A 22,383-nucleotide genomic window follows, 5' to 3' on the forward strand; every position below is an offset into this window, starting at 1 on the left:
CAACATAGAACCTTGTCTCATGTGTGGGGGAAAAGGCTGCATCTACACTGGGGGATTGCTATACTCTGTATACTCCCCTGAGCTATAATGACTAAACTCTTTTAAGAGCTTGTTCCTGCTACTCTCTCTTGGAGGAGAGGTTCACCATCTGGAACCTGGAGCCTTGTCGTAGGTCCAGAGTGGGTAGAGGATGGCGAGACCCCAACCAGGCTGCCGCGGTTCGTGGGTGTGGCGAAAGTAACCTCGCCACTGGTTTTTGGAGGGGCCTGTTTGCCAGCCTCCTGCCCTGCGACTGTGGCCCTGGGATGCATTGCCCTTTAAGGAACTGAGTTGGGGCTTATGGACTTGTATTATACTATTACTGACCCTTTAAGAACTGTGTTTGGCATAAGGGGTTTTTATAATGCTGTTTCTGGTCCTTTAATTACTTTGGAGCAGTGTTGCAACTTTAAATTGGCACTTCGGATACAGCCGAAGTGCCAAAGTAGTTGCCAATCGACAAACGAACACGTGGCCGTGGCCATCTTTGTTCATTCGAATGAGGTCAGTGGTATGTGTAGCTAAATCCATGGAACTGAAATCGGCTACACATTTCAATGAACACCGCTGACCCTTACCTTCTCCTGCACCGAGTTTTCAGCCACACAGAGACTAAGTCCCGTTAGAAGATTCGAACGCACGTTCGAATGGGACGTAGTCATTTTTTCAGTGTGAAATTGACCAACCGCACATCCCAAATCTATGGAACTGTTTTGGGCAGGAAAATGTGCTTGTGGTCGGTCATAAAGGACTTCCAGCTAACTCTTTAACCCCTGGATGGAATTGGTTGAATTTTGGTTGAATTTTGGATAAGTTTGTAAGTAAAGTGTGCTGAGTTCGAATATGTAATGAAGATTGAATGTATAGTTTTAAAGTTATAAAAATGCATAAAAAAAGTATACGTTTTAGCTTGGAGATAATTGAGTAGATATAGTAAGAAACTCAATTATCTCCCAAGCAGAGGGGAGGGAATCTGTGGGATGTAACCGTTGTCTGATTGGTTAATGTCTAATTGCCTGTGGGCATCTCCCTTGCAGGGGAGCACTGCATAAAAGCAGAGTACCTACCATTAAACAAGAGTTCTACTTCACCCTCAATCTAGAGTCCTGCCTCTTATTGAGGGAATTTCTATATCACTATGCTCTGCATACTCCCTTAGCTAATCACTACTAAGCTCTTTTAAGAGCTTGTTCCTGCTTCACTCTCTTGGAGGAGAGGTTCACCCACTGGAACCTGGAGCCTTGTCGTAGGTCCTGGGTGGGTAGGATACGGCGAGACCCCAACCAAGCTGCAGCGGTTCGTGGGGTCTGCAGTGGTTGTGGAGTCTGTAGAGCGCTTGGAACCCTCTGTAAGCGGAGGTACCCAGTCGGGGTGCCAGGTGATCCGTTACAGTGGGATCTGCGGTGCTTACGGTGTCTGGTGTGGTGCTGATGGTTCTTGGTAAGCACTGGGAGCATCGATTGACGTAGGGTCCATCACACATATCTCCTGATTTGACAGAATTAATGCAATCATGATGAACATCTTCTTTGGGTTCTGTATCTGCTCAAACTATCCCAGAAAAGCTTTATCAGTTGTTTTTCTCTTCACTTTCACCTGCTCTTCATAGGTTCTCATGGCATGGTTGTGAGCACAGCATAAAACCTGGTTCTCCACAAAGACTTGGGTGGGATGACATTTCATCCTTTCTACACTACCACTATGCTGTTCACATGTGGAGGCTGGTTGATTGGCATTGAACAAGTTCCCCCACCCAGTGGATTCATTTGGAGTTTGCAGTATCCAGGGGTGTCCTCCCAGCTCTTCCTTGGCTGGACCCATAACATATGCCTACACACCACATCCCATCACTATTTCTATATGCATTCCATCAGGAACTCTCACAACCTATTTTTGTTTCAGAGTCCCATATTCCTGCTCCTGTTACTTAATGGGTAAGTGAATGGATGGTGGAAATATATCTAGGAGGAGGCATTGTTGTTTATATGGGAGTGACAGTGGCCGGCGACCTGCATGGCACAAATGACCAAAAGGATTTTAGGATAGGACAGCTCCAAAATATGTGTAGGATAGTTCCTCTTTGGGAATAGCTGTCAGGATACTAGTTGATCCAGCACGCATAATTGTATCACACCTAGGACTAAAGGTAACGACTTAGCAGGCCTTATAATGGCCGGACTTAACGTACCAGAGGATAGTCAGGATACTTGCCGAGGTCAGGGAAACAGAGGGAGACACAATGATGAGGGAAAAGCCGAACGTCAAGGATACCAGAATACAGAGAAGTCAAAACAAAGCCAAAGTCAAAAAACAGAAATAAATGCTCAGGAATACTCTCTCTGATAACCTACTAAGAGAAACCACAACAGGGCAATGAGGAAAAGGAAAAGGGAGTTTAAATAAGCCTCCTTCAGATCCGATTGGCCATACCTGGCCTTTGACCCCAGAATGTGTGTGTCACACGCACGTTGACGTCGTCAGTACTGTGGGTGGATGTGGGGTTACCAATTGCGGTGGGTCCTTCAACATGCCACAGGAGTCAGATACACCGGTACAGGGCTGCTGAGTGGCACCTCTGTCAATGCCAGAAAGGCATTTGTCATCACAGGCACCATGAGGTGAGGATGAACATGTGACAATAGCATCTACAACAGGTGTCAGAAATGCCAGGGAAGCAATACCCACTAGGTCAATACACATACTTTTTCGAGCAAAACACAACCCTCTTTGGCAGTAGATACCTGACTGTTAACCACAACGATTTCCAACTGTTATGTAATGATGTATAATACGCTGTGACCCCTGCGTGGGTCCCCTTCAATTATGTATACAGATTGTTTGTGAGAAATCTAAATCACCCCCTCTATGTATTCCTGTTTTCCTTTTATGTAAACAATAAAAGTTTATGAATAAAAAAATAAACAAATAAAATGCCAGGGAAAATGAACTCAAGTCATGCTTGAATCATGTACCAGCAGTATAGTAACTTCCCATTGTGCTTCCTCCCAGTCGGAAGCACAATGGGAAACGCTTTGCATGATTGAGGCTGCACTCAACCAGTCTTCTCGTGGAAGAGGCATTGTTGGGGTCACATTATACTGCTGGACAAAGTGTTCCATGCACCTCACTTTTGGACCGAACGTTGGGGAGAGCCTTTCAGTGATACACAGACAACGTGTTTCAAATTGGGCTACTACCAGTATATTAAGGGTCAGTCTGGATGGTGCGTGATGACGTGAGGTGCGCACCTGTACACCCTCTGAGGGAAAGACCGGCTTTCAACATGGCAACTGCTTTGTTTCTGATCCGGACACAGAATACTGATTAACATACCTGCCTCCATCTCCTTGCTACAAGCAAAAGAATCCTTACCCAGCCTGCTCCTACTCTCCCTTTCCTAACTACTTATGAACAAAATGTTACCGATACGATGGACATCTTGCATCCACGCCGACAGACCGTATAATTGGAGCTGAAGTTTTAGAAGCAGCACATGTGGTTTAGCTTGCTAAAAAAAAAAAATGCAGACTAAGCTGAGTTTCCCTGAGGGGTACTGCACACATCAAAAGCTGTGAGTAGCTGCAATAGGAGCATAAAATACTTTGTATATATTTAATTATATTCGAAAACTAAAGATCTCTACTTTGATGATTTTCTATGATCCCCTCCATCTGCCTTAAACACTCTTTCCACAGTTCGCTCCTTCCCCTTTTAGTCACCTATGAATGGTCATTTTCTTTTTTGGCATGGCTGCAGCATCTCTGCAAAACCAGTGTGGCGGCAGTTAGAGAGAGTGTGTATGCTACGATACGAGCGGCAACAATTAGGGAGCATTTGAAAAGCCTTTTAAAATAAAGGAAACGTTGAATATACAGAGTTTCATCAAGGGGAACCCCCACACATTGATGTGAATAGCTCCTTTAAAACTACAAAAATATATATTCTGTAAATACAGTAAATATCTGTATGTACTTGGAAAACTAAAAGTTCCCAAAAAGAAAAAGAGTGTGGGGGGAATGGAAGAGAAAGGGGAAAAGGGTATAGAAAGGGAATAAGATGGAGGGGAGAAGGAGAAAAGAAGAAGGGAGAGAATAAATAAAATGGAAGAGAGATAAAAGGGGAAAGTTAAAACAACTACATAAGAACCAAAAGTTAAATCTGAAAACATAAAAGATACAAAGTTGATATTAAAATATCTACTAAACAGTTATATTTTATAAGATAACTGGGTTTCTTTTTGAAAGAGGAGGGGGAAGGAAAGAGAAGGGGGAAAGGAGAAGAGAAAAAGGGGAAGGAAATATAAAGGAGAAGTGAAGGGAAGAAAAGGAGAAAGTAAAAGAGTTAAAGAGAAGAGAAAAAAATAGGAAGCAAAGAAAAAGAGGACAAAAAGAGGAAAAAGAGAAAGAGGAGAGAAGGATAATGGAGGAAGAAAATGGAAGGAAGAGAGGGAACGAAAGGAAGAGGAAAAGTAAAGGATAAAGGGAGGAAGAAGAAAATAAAAAAAAATAAGAAATAGAAGAGAATAAAAAGAAAAGGAAAAAAAAGAGAAAAAGGGGGAAGGAAATGGAAAAAAAGGGAAGAGAAGAGAAAAGAAAGGAAATAAAGAAAAACAAGGGAAGAAAAACAAACAAAAAGAGGGAATTACAATGTCTCCTAAAAAATAAAAAAATCCTCATCTCTGATAAAAATAAATCCATCAACCTATTCTGTTCTCCTAAACCACATGAAACATCTAAAACAATTCAAACAAAATCATTAGAACCTAATAAAGACCAATTAGGCTACTCTAATGAAACATCACACGATGAAGAGCATTTACCCAATCCACCTCTTTCTCGTGATTCCATATTAATAATGATGGACAATCTCTAAACAAAAATAAAAAAATAAAGATGCACACACTGACACACATGCAGATACACAGACATACAGGTACACACACTGACACACAGACATACAGATACACACACAGATACAGAGATACAGATACATACTAACATACACATAGATACACAGATATACAGATACACATACAGATAAAGACATACAGATACACACATACAGATACACTGACACACACACAGATACAAACACTACATACATATTGACACCCAGAACACACATACACATACTTTTTGGGTGGTTTCTGCTATCTGGGGCAGATGGGAGTTTAGGGCTATCTCCTCTCCCGGTCCGTCCTGCCCCCCTTCAAGACCCCTCCCTCTCGACTTGGTATATTACAGATGGGAGGAAGTGACTGTCTTACTCTCACTTCCTCACAACACTAGATGCAAGTTAGAAGGGGCCCACTATTAAAGTGCTCTAGCGAATGACCGGGCTCTTCATGGTATATGTCATTTGTGTGGCCTTGAGTGCATGGGCCACCCAATGGATCCACTCACCTTACAGTGCCCAGCCTATGTGGTTCAGTTGCACCGCCGCAATTACCATTTTTTTCAACGTACCCTCTCGGGCACTGAATTTTTCCCATGGCGGTATGCGTACCATGGGTTGGGAACCCATGCTATAGAAGCTGGAGCAATATGAGTTTTATATCACTAGGTAATTGTTGAAGAGGTAAGTTTCATGGAGCAAAAAACATTTTTTTTAGTATTAAATAACCAATAATCAATATTAATGTATAAGTTCAAGCTCTGCTAGCCTAATGTTAGATTCATCATGCATGAGACATTGTACTTGTATCATGACTACCATTAAGCACCAATGTTGTAAAGTGTATGCATGGTGCCACAGCCACTGGATACCTCAGACTAATGCAGTGAAGCTATTGCCAGATATCCTACCTAGTAAGGACTCTAGAAAAAGCCTGTATGAATGGCAAGATCCATGATTTAAGGAAAGCTACAGAGAACAGTGACTATCACAAACTGATTATATACAATGTCATGTGATTTAATTACGTAAAATTTAATTTTTTTGTTGGTAAAATCTTATGAACATATTGTACAAATATATACTTATAGTTAACATAATATTTTTTTTTAATTGTAAAGCTGCATCACTATTTAAGACAATTAGATGTTATGGATAAAACTGGTTTACACCGATTGTTTAACAACAAAGGAGAAACTGTCTCTGGGTATCGCATTATGAATTGGAAAAGTTTCACAAATGGTTCCACCAGGATAGAGAAAGTTGGATCCTTTGACCCATGGGCGCCTAGTGATCAGCAGCTTTCAATGGAAACAAATCTAATAACATGGAAGAATGATCAGGTGAGAATGAAATCTTGGCAGCTATGTTATACAGGTAACTAATGCAGACAAAAAATACATAAATCAGGTGAGACTGTACAGTGTCCATTTGAAAATAATATTAAAGGGTTACTCCAACCACCATGATCACTTCAGTGCACATACTAAGTTATTGTTAATTATACGCTGGGCCTAGTCCAGAACTCCAAGCTTATAATGTCAATTCTGTGCATATTTTGAGTTGTCAGAGCACCTCAAGGGGAGATAACCTTGCCCACTTTCCCACAGTGTGCTCCCTCCATTGATCACATTTTTTAAGTCAACTCATTTTGGTCTGATGCACAATTTTACCTCCAACTAGAGGGTACAGCCATGGGAACACGTTTTGCACCAAGCTATACAAACCTATTCATGGGCAGGTGGGGAGATGAATACATCTGGGACCAGTGCCCATTTGGCGCAAAACTCTTCCTATGACAAAGATATATGGACTACTGTTTTTTTTTTATATGGAAAGGTAATATGGAATCATTAGAATAATTCAAAACCTACCTCAATCACAACCCCTATAACTTGAAATTCACCTTTTCACATTCAAAAAGCCAAATTGAGTTTTTGGATCTGGGCATCTATATTTAAAAAGGACAACTACAAACCAAAACTTTTAAGAAGAACTTAGACTGTAATAGTTTTATTCCTTGCAACAGCCACCATAAACAGACATGGCTAAAGAATATCCCCTACGGTCAATTCAGGAGAATCAGAAGGAATTGTTCACAACTAGACATCTGTCAAGAACAAATGGAAGTGATGAAACAATGATTTGTCAAAAAAGGATACCCATCAACACTTCTGGAAGAAGCAATGGAAAAAGCACTAACCATCCCAAGGGAGAATACTTTATGTAATAAAATCCAATCTTCAACAGTACCGAACAAAGCTCCAGCTTTTATCACTAAATTCAGCAACCAGTCACACGTCATACAGAATATACTAAAAAAACATTGGGGAATTCTCAAGAGCGGCCCCATTCTCTCACAATTTTTAGAAGATAAACCTCAGGTCATATTTACAAGGGCCCCAAATTCAAAACTAATGTTAGCTCCCACTATAAAACCCACTAATCACACCATGAATAAAGAGTCTATCAAAGGTTTCTCAAGATGTAAAAAATGCATTGGGTGTAAAATAATGACCTTAAAGAATACAAATTAAAATCTAATATGAATTGTACTACTTCAGGTGTAATTTATCTAATCACATATCCATGTCCCAATCAATACATAGGATGTACAAAAAGACCCCTGAAGATAAGAATTTCTGAACATATTTGCAACATCAAAAGAGGTCTACTATCACACAACTTGTCAAAACACTTTAAAGAAATGCATTATGGCAACGGGACTACAATTTTTACCAATAGAGAAAGTTGACATCCATTGGAGAAGGGGGGATCTAGAAAGGAATTTAGATCAGGCAGAGGCCAAATGGATCTTCTCCCTCAACACCCTAGTTCCAAAAGATCTCAATGTGGACTTTGAACTTTGCATTTTTATAGTATCAGAAATTGTTCTATCTTTTTCTATATATTTATTTCCAGTCATTTTAATGTATAGTGTTTTTTTGCATCAGATCTAGTTTCTTATATAACCGTGTCCATTTAGGGGCATGCTAGTCTAACTGTAAGGGTCATACGTATTTCTGTCCTCGATGTGACAAGTTGTGATTAGAACTGACGATAGTTGTACAGTTTTCTACCTTATAACTATACAGTCTCATTTTACTTTTATATTTATTTTTATTTACAATTATCCTTATTTGTATCTACTATTATTCTTATGTTTGATCTCAAGATTTATCTATTTATTTCTACATTTATTTTTATTTTCATATCTATTTTATTTAATTTAATTTTCTTAATTTTTTTTTCTTTTTGTTTCTATTTTTATCTTTGTTTTTATTTTATTTTTATTTTTATTTTCATGTATATTTTTCATATGTCTACACTAATTTAATTTCAACGTTATTCTTATTCCCTATTCCATATATTTCATTTTTTTTTCTTTTTAGTTTTCTTTTTCTTTTTTTTCTATTTTTATCTTTGTTTTTTATTTTATTTTTATTTTCATGTATATTTTTTCATATTTCTACACTAATTTAATTTTAACGTTACTCTTATTCACAATTCAATATATATGAATATGCACCAAATATTAGTTTCTTCTGATAACACTGATATAAGTATTCTCTCCTGTTTAAATATATGTGCAATTATGTTCTGTATCTATTTGACCTGTAATATTACAACTACTATAACATCTAATTTATACAATGCTCGTTACATTTCTATGTCTATTTATATACTGAAAGTCATTCCTTTCTGAGTGCATCCAATTTTTATTGTTGCATTTTCCCGTGGATATAATCCATTATAAGATTTGAAGATATTTATGGTATTTGTATAATACGTGATTATTTGCTGCCTAAGTTATCTCATCTTATCTTGCCTAAGTTATTCGTATATCACAGTGTTAAATATGCGCTTATTTAAAAAGTTAAACAGATCATGTTTTTAAAAGTACTATATTATTTCATGTCACAAATTGCCAATTTGGGACATTCATATATAAAGCCTTCTAATGCTACATAGCTCATACAGTCTCTGATGAAGTAGGGCTGCATCCCTACGAAATGCATAAGACAACAGACAACTATTGAGCTAGTTTAGCCACTATCGGTAAGGATCCACTTGCGAGTATTCCTGTTTGCTGCCGACCCCGGACCTACTTGGAACATCACCCCGTGAGTCCAGATCCAACACCTTGATGTGAGGTATGAGTTGGAATGCACTGTGACACGCACACCGTCCTCACCGACTGTCAGAATACAGAGGACACTCCAACAATCCTCGTCCATCAGGGTCTGGACTTAAGGTTAACTTTCTTTATCCACTCCCTATAGACTGGCTATCCTACTCTACTCTGATTTGTATTCTTATTTTTAAATTTGAAGGATTTTTAATAAATATACTATTTTGATTCATATTTCTAGCTGTTATATATTTTTTACAAGCGCTCTTTTGATACTGCACATGTCATTTAGCAATCAGTTCCTTATACTGATTTGCTCTGCCCTATGTGGACTTACTATACATCTTTTATATTTAATATAAAAGTATATTATTTGTCATCGATACCACCAGTCTTGTGTTGTTTTCATAAGCAGGGTTAGGGATACTCATGCTATATATCTTTTTTGGACTCTTATAGGTTCCATCATATTTGCTGAATGTATATTTAATATTTTTATTTTTATTACTTGTATCTCTTTTCTCTTATTATATTAATATGCATTCTACTAATTATATGGTTACAATTATACTTTCCTAAAAAGTCAGCGGAATACGAAAGTAAGCTTTATTTCCACATGAGTTAAAAGTTCACATGTAAGTGATATAGCTCTTTATCCCTTATTGAAGTTCATACCCCTCAGTTGTACGGTCTGACAAAGCCGCGGCTTGCACTAGCATTTTTTCCAAGGTGTCAGCACTGTAGGGAGTTCTTCCGGGAACCGGAGCTTTCGTATTCAGCTGCCATCCTGGTTACCTACCAATATCCAGTCCTGTACCTAGGACCAAAGCCAGAAAGGTTAGAGCAGACTTTTACTGCTCTCCATGTGGGTCTTATTTCCTCTATTTATATACTATTTTATACTATACAGTATTATACTATATCTTTCCTTTTTTCTCTTTTATGCATTATGTCCCTACATATCCCTGGAAGGAATATTGTGATACTCCAATTTTAGGAGATTATTAGCAAGTTTCTCTAGTAGACTTATCACTTAATGCACTTGTGAATTTGCACACTTATTTAATTTATTGATTTTGTATTGCTGGCACTATATTGTGCATTACACTGACACTGACACACGGGAGATTGGACTTTTGCATTAGAAATATAGGTTTGCATTTGTAACATTAAAGTGTTCTTTTAATTTTCCAGAAGTCCTAATTTACACAACTGTTGGGACAAGAAAACTGTCACAAAAATGTATTTTTTTCTCTCTAGATTCCAATTTCTCGATGCTCTGAAACCTGCCAGCCCGGAAGCAGAAAGGTTCTGATTTCACAAATACACAGCTGTTGTTATAAATGTGTTCAATGTGCAGAGGGAGAGATCTCCAATATATCTGGTAAGGACTATCTGTTTATATAATAGGAGAATAGCTGCAGTGGCAAACTGATTACTTTCATTTACGACACAAATAAATTGGCATTGTCTGGGCTAACCTAACATATTGTGCTGCATTGGTCCAGAGACAAAATGTTGAAGCCTCCCCATGAATTGAAGCCCTGATCCTGAAACCAAGCCAATACTGAGCACCTACACACATTACAACAACAGGAAAAATCCCTCTGATCATATTCACTTTGTAAAAAAATGCTATTTATAAATTATTATCATTATTTTAATTATATCATTTCTATATCATTATTTTTATAATAGATTTAGGGTTATAAAACACTATTTTACCATTACCCCCAACATGTCCCATTACTTTTTTGTCTATTTAATGAATATATACATAAATACATACATCTAGACAAAGATATATATATATACCAGTTATATATACCAGTTATAAATATTATTTTGTAGGGCAGTGGTTTTGTGGAAGAATTCTCGGGACAGAGATGAAACAAGGACACTCCAAACACTCCAGATACTGGTCGATGAAGAACAAATGCAATTTTTTGTTTTGCAGCTGCAAAGTCTCAGTCAGACAATAGTCTTGGAATACCCAACAGAGCACACATTTACAAGAGAACAAAGAATATATACCACAAATGACTTATTCCATACGCATAAAGAGAATACAAAAATGACACCTACATTACTATAGTTACATCCAATTATTAAACTAAAACTTATCTCTTACGTAATGGTTATCTAATAGTGGGCGTTCCTGGCATTCCACACATGTGCCCTGGTCCAAGATAGTTGCACAGTAGTTTTAACAATGTGAGTACTGAACTTTATTTAAACATCCTGCAGCTTCTACCACAGTTTTAGTGCAGTATGTCATATTAAAAAGGCTGCTGTGAATATTCATTACATACTGAAATGCAGAATTGTTATAGTCAGCAAAAACAATGGGTTTATTCTAGACTTGTGTGTTTTGGTTTATAAATAGATGTGCAAAATGCTGAACTCTGGAAAGCTACACGGATAAATAATGAAACAAACAAAATGAGCCCAAGAAAAATATTTTAGTTTGATTCGTAATTTGGAGTTCTGACTGGGGAAGCAAAAAAAGATGGTTTTTGGTTCATACCAAATGAAGCAAAACCACTCAGTTGCTTATGCGGCCTGGACTGCAAAATTCAGATAGGGCCAAAATATACCCAAATCACAATCCAAATGAGTTGCACCATGACCAAACATGTTTGTTTTAAATTGTTATTCAGAATTTTGCTCGTAGCACCAAAAAAAGAGATAATTGATGGGAAAAAGATGACTAGGGGGCAATCACTAAATATACATTTTATCCACAATTCATGTGATAATGTTATACGCTGTTAATAACATAGATTTTTAAACTGTTTAGTAAAAACAATTTGAAAAAAGTATGTGTGACAGACTGCCTGGCTGGGTATATTTCCTCAAGCTCGCTTCCTAGCTCTCCTCTGGAACACAGGAGTACTTCAGCCCCTAGCCGCCGCAGCTTGGCTAGGGACTCTCCGTCACATCCCACCCTTGAACAAGGTCCCGGGTCCTCCTACAGCTTCAAGTGATTAAGCTTACCGCAGAGAGTATAGCTTATCCACCCAAACACTAGTCCAGACTGAGTGAAGGGTGAAAAGGAATGGTTTATTTAGGCTAAGTTGCCTGCTTATATTCACGACCCCCAGCATGGGTCTCCAAACAATACAATGCATGCCCCTCCCAGAGATCGCTGTGCCTGGGAGATAATTGAGTTAGAACAGTAAGTTAATTATCTCCCAGGAACAGAGAGCCAAACACAAAAACAAAAAACTTAAAAGTAACCAAAATATTATAAAAACATATAATACCCCCACATATCATACACCTCTAAATAGCCCTGATCTGAGTGGCCATGCTGTCCAAATAGCATTCAGACCCATGCAGTATAGGGGAAATGCCCCTGTGTCAAAGTTCTGACCGGCTGCACACGTGGTCCTATGCCCAAAATACTTCCAGAGCAATGTGTGCTTGGCCGGTCAAATTTCGGGAGCTTTTGCGGCCAAAATACAGAGTGCTCCGCCTGGCTCTCAGGGAGTGTTTGTTCCACTTAGTCTCAGTCTCCTTTGCTCCAAAAAGTGCTCTCCTGCGGGTTGCAAAGGGGTTCAAAACCCCACACCAAGTTGTCCGGGAACTGTAAGGTCATCTCATGCCAAAAATCGTTCCATAACAAGTACTGCTGAGGTGACCAGAAACCACAAAGTGCTCATGCCAAAATTAGTTCCATAGTGGTTGCGGCTAAGTACCACTGAGGACCATTTGTGGGTTTCTCCATGCAAATGGCTGCCAGGGAGCTAGCGTTCAGTTTAGCTCAAGAGAAGGGTAACTCCAGAACGGGATCTTTGGCTACGTCCCATAGTCCTAGGACAGGAGGCTAGCTAGCCGGCTGCTATAGAAGCATATGACATAGGCACATTTGCCACAGTGAGCAATAGAGGAAGAAAAAGGCTGAAAAATTTATCTAAATATAGCTATTATACATATATTTAAAAACATTACTGCTCCTAATGTTTTTCCGTCTATCGGTTATTTTGTTAACTCATGATTTATCAACAAAATGGTGGTGAAATGCTCCTGTCATTGTATTCAATATATATATATATATATATATATATATATATATATATATATATATATACAACAATAAGAAAGCACGGCACTCCTCCTCTATTTTACTATAGGTCAAACAAATGCCTAGGTGCAATCCCGCGTCCAAATATAAAATGCTAAATAAAGGGAGCACTCTAGGTCTTCTCTTCAGTGAAAAAAAGTATTTACTGTATCAAAATAGAATACATTACATGTGCAAACAAATCGACGTTTCGACCCTGCTGGGGTCTTTATCAAGATCACAGTGAGGCATTACAAATACAAACAATTTATACATATGTGTGTAATAACGCTTACCAATTAGACGATCAGACTAGCAACAGGCTGAACAACCCGGAAGTGAAGGAGCCACGTGGGAGGTGCAATCAACTGCGTGCATGTGACTAGGTTGCCTCGGCAACCTTCCAAACAGTGTCAATCTTTCAATCTAAAACTCCGGTGTCTAGCAAACAGAGGTACCCGGAAGTGAGAAACCCACGTGAAGGCTTCTATGTGACATGTAAGAGCGTGCATGTGACCGGGTTGCCAAGTAACCGGATACACAGTGCTGAGTCTCCTGATCTCAGCAAAACCCAAACCAAGCACCACTTATGGAGGAAAGAATCAATCTAAGCACCAGATACAACTCGATCAAGCTCTCATTAAAAACCCTAGTGCCTAAGTGAAATACAATCTATGCATAGTGTAAATAGTGAACAAACTAAAACAAATGAGAGACAGTGCCAAAAACGAGTATATCTGGGGGGCAATAAACTACAATACAAAATAAAGAAAAATACACTACATAAATAGAATAGATCGCCCACCTGCATTTTCTATAATCTGGTTTTATATCCCCTATTTCCTCTAATTATATTACTATTCCAAACAGTCTTCAGGGTCACGATATCCATTCTAAATGCATGTATAATAGTATAATAGTATAATTCCAATACCAAGAGGAGCATTAGGCATATTTTTCTCAATGACTACATTAATCATACTGAACTATATATACTCAGAGAAACAAAATCATGTTGCTGATTCTCTACTCATGTTACTACAGTTGAAAATAGACATAAATAAAGTTACTCCTTTATCCAACCTGCAAAAAGGCCGACAAAGGCACACAAAAAAATATATATCAAAAATATCAAACAGAATAAAAAATAAAAAATAAAAAAATCAAACACAAAAATATCAAAAAAGTCAAATAAGTATCGTCAAGAATTATATTTGTGTGAGTTATTTTAAAGGAACATCGAGAGGACCAGATGTTCATTCAGTCCTTTCGGGTTCACGGTATTTAAATGATGAATCCAATAGGCTTCTCGTTGGAGTAGTAGCTTAGATCTATCTCCTCCTCTAGGTGGAGCCGGAACATGATCAATCGCTATAAACCGGAGAGTGGGCAAATGATGTTGTACTGCTAGAAAGTGCTTGGCCACTGGTTTATCTGTTCTTTGATCTCTAAAAGCTGTTGTAATTCCCGAGCGGTGTCCCCTAATCCGATCCCTTAGCGTCATGTCGGTCTTCCCAACGTACGATAGTCCGCATGGACATGTAATCATATATATCACATGTGTGGTCATACAGGTAATATAATGATCAATTGAGATACGTTTCCCACTCTGGGGGTGAGCAAATGTAGCTCCGGTCAGCATATGGCTACATGTGACGCAGCCACTGCATTTAAAACAGCCCTTTTTTTGGATTATGGGCGTCTTGGCATAGCATTGTCGAGGATCGTTCTTTACTAGTAAATCCCTCAGATTGCGATTTCGTCTGTAGCTAATGATGGGATTAGTTTTGAATTTTTCAGGGAGGTTTTGGTCTACCTGGAACATGTTCCAATGTTTGTAAATACATTTCTTCAGCACAGGAGTAGCGGTGTTGAATGTAAGTGGAAGGAAAATCGTATTCTTTTTCTTAGGTCTTACATTGTCAGTCTGATTGAATTTATTCCAAGCATTAGTTTTAGCTGTTCCAGTGTACGAGGATGGAACCCTCTTACTAAGAAGCGATCCCAAACCTCTTGTATCTGCTGTTCACGATTTGCTGGGTTGCTATTATACCTCATAACCCGAAGAAATTGTGAGATCGGGAGTGAATCCTTCACATGATGGGGATGAAAGCTAGTAGCGGCTAATAGTGTGTTCCGATCTGTAGTTTTCCTAAATAAGGTATAGCCTAATTGATTTTCATTTTTGTATATCCTCACATCCAAAAATTCAATGCTATGCTCATTCCAATTTAGAGTTAGCTTAACCGGAGTTGGTAGACTATTGATTTGTTGGACCATCCTTTCAAGTGTGGTAATGGTGCCTTCCCATATTATGAAGACATCATCCACAAATCTGGCATATTTTATTATATAGGGTTGGTATTCCTGCAAGATGTATTTCGCTTCAAACCAATACATAAATCCATTGGCGTAGGCTGGTGCCATGGCTGCACCCATGGCAGTTCCAGACGTTTGAAGATAGAATATGTCTTCGAATTTGAAATAGTTACACGATAACGCAATATCTAGCCATTCCATCAAATATGGGATATGCGGACCGCTGTATGTGTCATCATTGCATAGGATCCCAGTTATAGCTTCCATCCCTTCTTTTTTTGGTATTATTGTATAGAGACTTTGGACGTCAAGGGTAGCCAAAATAATTTCTCTATTTGTGAGATCGATGTTTTGTATTTGACTGATAAAATGTTGTGTGTCCTTCAGGCATGTTGGTAGTTTTCTCACACTACTATTGATGTGATAGTCGATGAATTGAGCAATCGGCTCAATTAATCCGGCTTTGGCCGATATGATTGGACGGCCCGGTGGCTGCTCCGAGTTTTTGTGTATCTTCGGTAATGTGTACATTACCGGATGTTTGGGATATTTAACAAACAAAAATTTAGCCGTTTTTTCATCAAGATACCGGTGTGACAATCCTTCATCAATCAATTTTTCGATCTTTTTTTGGAATTTTGCAACTGGGTTAAAAGTAAGTGGTAGATATGTGGACGTATCATGTAGCTGACGAAGGATTTCCTTCCTGTACTCATCATAGTTTTGAATAACTATGGCACCGCCTTTGTCCGCTGGCCGAACTGTAATGGTGGGGTCCTGGATCAGATCCTTTAATGCTACATGTTCTTCTTTTGATAGGTTATCTCTATGGTGAGGTGGAGTCATCACGATCGGGTCTATCTCGTGTCTCACAACCTGCATAAAAGTCTTAATCGAATGATTAGGAGTGTAGATATCTTTCTTATCTCGATTAGGGAAGATATGTGTCGTAGTGGGAATCTCATTTTTCATTATTTCATGACTGTACAAAGTTCTTTGTAATTTATACAAATCAATAGCCATATCAAATTTCTTGGGCTTAGCTACAGGTATAAACGTAAGTCCTTTCTGTAGGAGTGAGATGTGGTGTTGGTCCAAGGTCTTATTTGAAAGATTAAATATAGATGTTACTTCCGAGGCCTGGGAGGTTTTCCCATGGCTCCTATATTTCTTGTGACCCTTTTGTCCCCGTCTGATGTTTCTCTTGTGTCTCTGCGGTTTTGTTCTTTTGTATTGATTAACCGTGGTGGGTCGTTTAGATGTCCTCCATCCTTTAAAAAAGGAGCCTGTTTTTCCGCTTGAGGATCAGCGTTCCTTTCTCCATCCGAGGCTGATTCACCCGGGCTAATATCCACTGTTTGTAGAGCGGGTTTCCTGATGCGTGTTCTAAATCTAGGGATGGGGTTGCGTGTGTTAGAATCTGACCCACTTAACCACCGGTAGACCTGATGGAATTTATAATCGTGGTTCACTTTCTCCACTTTGACCTTTTTGAAACGAATAAGTTCATTCTGGTATTTTTGAATGTCGTCTTGTAGTTTCAGCATGAACTCAGTAGATGGCGTAGCTTGCAACACAGTAACGTGGGTCAACTCAAATTCCTGTATTGATTTTTTAACCTGGAGTAATTCTGTCCCGACCTCTTCGATCACTATTATCATCCAATCTAAGGAGCACTTATTTGAGATATTCATCCATTTTTTACAGAAATTGGGATTCTGTCTCCCTATGGTTGGGGCGTTTTTTATCCGAAACCCCCTTGGTATTCGTTTGGATCTATAATAGTCGGACAGAAAAACCCCATGTAAATCCAGGTCCACTTCTCTTTTTTTCAATCTAGATAGATCATTATATAGATCTTTTGCTGAATGTGTATGCGGAAGATCTTGTGAGCTCCGTGGCCATAATAATGATAACGCTTGTTCTTCTGAGATAGACAGAATTTCTGCTGTTTCTGCCAATGCTCCAGCTTGGTTTAAAAAATCCTCCATAATGAATGGATCCTGATTGCGCTAGGAGTCACCGTTTAGGTGATAAGCGGTTTTCTTTTAAATTCGGGGGTGCTCATGTAAGTGCCACGCTAGCACTTGACAAATATATACAACAATAAGAAAGCACGGCACTCCTCCTCTATTTTACTATAGGTCAAACAATTTTTGATATTTTTGTGTTTGATTTTTTTATTTTTTATTTTTTATTCTGTTTGATATTTTTGATATATATTTTTTTGTGTGCCTTTGTCGGCCTTTTTGCAGGTTGGATAAAGGAGTAACTTTATTTATGTCTATTTTCAACTGTAGTAACATGAGTAGAGAATCAGCAACATGATTTTGTTTCTCTGAGTATATATAGTTCAGTATGATTAATGTAGTCATTGAGAAAAATATGCCTAATGCTCCTCTTGGTATTGGAATTATACTATTATACTATTATACATGCATTTAGAATGGATATCGTGACCCTGAAGACTGTTTGGAATAGTAATATAATTAGAGGAAATAGGGGATATAAAACCAGATTATAGAAAATGCAGGTGGGCGATCTATTCTATTTATGTAGTGTATTTTTCTTTATTTTGTATTGTAGTTTATTGCCCCCCAGATACACTCGTTTTTGGCACTGTCTCTCATTTGTTTTAGTTTGTTCACTATTTACACTATGCATAGATTGTATTTCACTTAGGCACTAGGGTTTTTAATGAGAGCTTGATCGAGTTGTATCTGGTGCTTAGATTGATTCTTTCCTCCATAAGTGGTGCTTGGTTTGGGTTTCGCTGAGATCAGGAGACTCAGCACTGTGTATCCGGTTACTTGGCAACCCGGTCACATGCACGCTCTTACATGTCACATGGAAGCCTTCACGTGGGTTTCTCACTTCCGGGTACCTCTGTTTGCTAGACACCGGAGTTTTAGATTGAAAGATTGACACTGTTTGGAAGGTTGCCGAGGCAACCTAGTCACATGCACGCAGTTGATTGCACCTCCCACGTGGCTCCTTCACTTCCGGGTTGTTCAGCCTGTTGCTAGTCTGATCGTCTAATTGGTAAGCGTTATTACACACATATGTATAAATTGTTTGTATTTGTAATGCCTCACTGTGATCTTGATAAAGACCCCAGCAGGGTCGAAACGTCGATTTGTTTGCACATGTAATGTATTCTATTTTGATACAGTAAATACTTTTTTTCACTGAAGAGAAGACCTAGAGTGCTCCCTTTATTTAGCATTTTATATATATATATATATATATATATATATATATATATATATATATATATAAAATTACAAATATATATATATATATATATATATATATATATATATATACATGCATGTATTGATTTTACAGTACACTGATTTGACCATTTTTGGGCCGTTTTGATTCATCTGATACATTTCTTAATCAGGTTTTTGGTATTTAACTTTTCTCAAATGTAACTGACATATTGTCAAAATTTAGGCATCACAAAAAAATTTCTATTATCAGGAACAATGGTTGAGTCAAGCCACCTGACTTTGGAGAAATCATAATAAGCGCATGCACATTTTCATTTTCAACTAAATGGAGTGGGTTTTTATTCTGAAAACCCTAGCCCCAAATGGCCTCAATGCCAAATTTGACTTATTTAACTTGTTTAATTTGCTTTGTACCTTTTAATATACATTATTTATTATTTTATTTTTTTTTATATGTGAAAAGATTTTATTCCATCCTCCGTGTCTCAAATATTACTATATTCCACTATATTATTTGTCTATTTATTTTTATTTTTATGTCACTGTCATTTTAAGACATTATATTTTATTATAGTCTTTTGGTTAAAGTTAATTTATGTGGATTTACTTTTAGGTGTCTGTTTTTTTCAGACAGTTATCCCTAATGTTTTTTTTTATTTTTTATTTACATTAGTTGCTTTCCTCCCAACGTAATATGGTCCATTTCCCCCCTCCAAACATGGCTGCTGCCGCCGATCACATGGCTTGGGGCAACCAATTATAATCCTCTTCAATCTAGGGCACTCCTCACTTTATTGTGCCACTTTCATCTGGTCCCCTCCTATATTTTATTTCACTACTTAGCCATGTGGCCAAATCCAAATTCAGTTCCCAGAACTACAAACCGGGCGGCCAATTTGGATAATCTGATATAGAACTACAGCCCCCACAATGCATAGCGGGTGGCCATTTTGGATCACTCATTTTCAAAAAACACTTATAATTTCACCTACAACCCTCATTTTTATATGAGTCCACAAGATTTAAAGTTGTATATTTTAATACATGTTAGTGCTATATCTCTCTTATTGTCTTTTAAGATATTTTAAGTATTATTGATTGGCTTGTGATTTGGTGTCATTTGTAATTATGTTTGTACTTTTATATACCTCATTAAGCCAGGCTGTATATTATTCAATTTGAAAAAGCTCTATTATGGAGAAACACGTTATGGAAAGTATGACTTTGTATTTTATTTGAATATAGTTTTTTTTTGGTCACTATACTTGCGTACTGTGCCAATTTCATTTTGTTTTAAAGAATTTTTTTTTTTTTATATACTTACTTCTTGGCTACTTCATTTCCTGCCTACTCCAAATTAATCCCAGGTGGGGATTTTTTTATTTTTTTTTAAGGAATGGAGATTGGGTAAACATCTAAGGGAAAAGGGAAGGGAAGTGCAGCCCTAGAGAAGTCTTGAAGGTGAGCATCAGTGGTGGGAGTACGGAAAGAGGATAGATGTAAATCTTTGATAGAGTGTAGAGGGTCTGGGTGAGACATACTTGTGTATTAAGGATAATAGGTAGGTAGGAACAGCATTATGTAGAGATTTGTAAGCAAGAACCAGAATTTTAAATTGAGCCCTATATCCTATGGGAAGTCAATGCAGGTACTGACAGATGGGGAGGCATGGGAGTTGTGGGTGTACAGGAAGATAAGACCCACCACCGCATTCATTATATACTGTAACAGGGAAGTTGGGAGCATTTAAGACCACTGAGAAGTGGATTGCAGTAGTCAATGTGAGAGAGCGTAGAGCTGATGGCAGCACCATTAACTTGGAGGGAGACAGACATGGGAGTAGCAACACCTTAGGGAGGAAAGAGCAGAAGTTCTGTTTTGGACAGGTTAAATTAAAGGAAGTGAGCAGCCATCCAGTTAGGAGAAACAGGGAGCCAGTTAGAGAAATGAGTCAGGAGGGGTAACAAGCATTTAAGAAAGGAAATGTAGATTTACGTGTCATCTGCATAGAAATTATATTGGAAGCCAACGGAGCTGATGAGTTTACCAAGGGAGGCAGTATAGAACAAGAGCAGTAGGGGACTGAGGACAGAACCTTGGAGAACACCGACAGAGAGTGGTTGGGAAGAAGAGGCAGAGTCAGAGAAATAAACACTGACATAGCGCTGGAAAAGGTAGGAGGGGTACCAGGAAAAATGAGCATCTCATAGACCGATATTACTGAGGATGAAAAGAAGCTGTTGACGATCAACAGTGTCAAGAACAGCAGAAAAGTCAATGAGGTTTAGGATAGAATAGTGACAATGAGATTTTGCAGCAATTAGATCATTGGATACTTTGGTCAGACCGTTTCCACAGAGTGATGAGCGTGGAATCAAAACTGATTTGGGTCAAGCAGTGATGTTGCTGACATCCACTCTGTCAGCAATATGCCTGACCCGAGCACCCAGGAGACATCAAATTGTCCAGTTGATGAGCTCAGAGTAGCAGATTATTCTGTCTACTCCTTTAAAAATAGAATCCCCTACTACCTAGCCTTTCCTCCATTCTAGATACCATCCATATTAGAGAAGTTGTTCTCCTGGATTTTAAAAGGAGCAGATTTCTCCAGCACAGCAATTCCTGAGCTGATGCTCACAACATGTTAACTCAAGTTGGAAAATCTGTTAGAGTGTGCAAAATCTTACATTACTTTGTTCTTATTCAGCAATTCCAGCATTAGTATTTTTGTAAAGTAAATTACCGTATATACTCGAGTATAAGCCGACCCGAATATAAGCCGAGGCCCCTAATTTTACCCCAAAAAACTGGGAAAACTTATTGACTCGAGTATAAGACTAGGGTGGGAAATGCAGCAGCTACTGGTAAATTTCTAAATAAAATTAGATCCTAAAAAAATTACATTAATTGAATATTTATTTACAATGTGTGTATATAATGAATGCAGTGTGTGTGTATGAATGCAGTGTGTGCGTATAAATGCAGTGTGTGCGTATAAATGCAGTATGTGCGTATAAATGCAGTGTGTGCGTATGAGTGCAGTGTGCGTATGAGTGCAGTGTGTGTATGAGTGCAGTGTGTGTATGAGCGCAGTGTGTGTGTGTATGAGCGCAGTGTGTGTGTATGAGCGCAGTGTGTGTGTATGAGCGCAATGTGTGTGTGTATGAGTGCAGTGTGTGTGTATGAGCGCAGCGTGTGTGTATGAGCGCAGCGTGTGTGTATGAGTGCAGTGTGTGTGTATGAGTGCAGTGTGTGAATGAATGCAGTGTGTGAATGAATTCAGTGTGTGTATGAGTGCAGTGTGTGTATGAGTGCAGTGTGTGTATGAGTGCAGTGTGTGTATGAGTGCTGTGTGTGTGTATGAGTGCTGTGTGTGTATGAATGCAGTGTGTGTATGAATGCAGTGTGTGTGTATGAGTGCAGTGTGTGTGTATGAGTGCAGTGTGTGTATGAGTGCAGTGTGTGTATGAGTGCAGTGTGTGTGTATGAGTGCAGTGTGTGTATGAATGCAGTGTGTGTGTATGAATGCAGTGTGTGTATGAGTGCAGTGTGTGTATGAGTGCAGTGTGTGTATGAATGCAGTGTGTGTGTATGAATGCAGTGTGTGTATGAGTGCAGTGTGTGCATGAGTGCAGTGTGTGTATGAGTGATGTGTGTGTGTATGAGTGCTGTGTGTGTGTATGAATGCAGTGTGTGTG

General features: G+C 38.5%; 1 protein-coding gene across 1 annotated transcript in view; it reads left to right on the forward strand.

The window, feature by feature from the left end:
• The window catches only part of LOC134615259 (vomeronasal type-2 receptor 26-like), a 93,273-nt gene that overhangs the window by 65,503 nt on the left and 5,387 nt on the right, over positions 1 to 22,383 (forward strand). Inside the window, exons 6-7 of the mRNA XM_063459747.1 lie at positions 6,054 to 6,275; positions 10,325 to 10,448. Of these exons, the coding sequence (XP_063315817.1) occupies positions 6,054 to 6,275; positions 10,325 to 10,448 (346 nt within the window). The remainder of the gene's footprint in view (positions 1 to 6,053; positions 6,276 to 10,324; positions 10,449 to 22,383) is intronic.

This window comes from Pelobates fuscus, chromosome 6 (genome assembly GCF_036172605.1).
Source record: "Pelobates fuscus isolate aPelFus1 chromosome 6, aPelFus1.pri, whole genome shotgun sequence".
Lineage (NCBI taxonomy): Eukaryota > Metazoa > Chordata > Amphibia > Anura > Pelobatidae > Pelobates > Pelobates fuscus.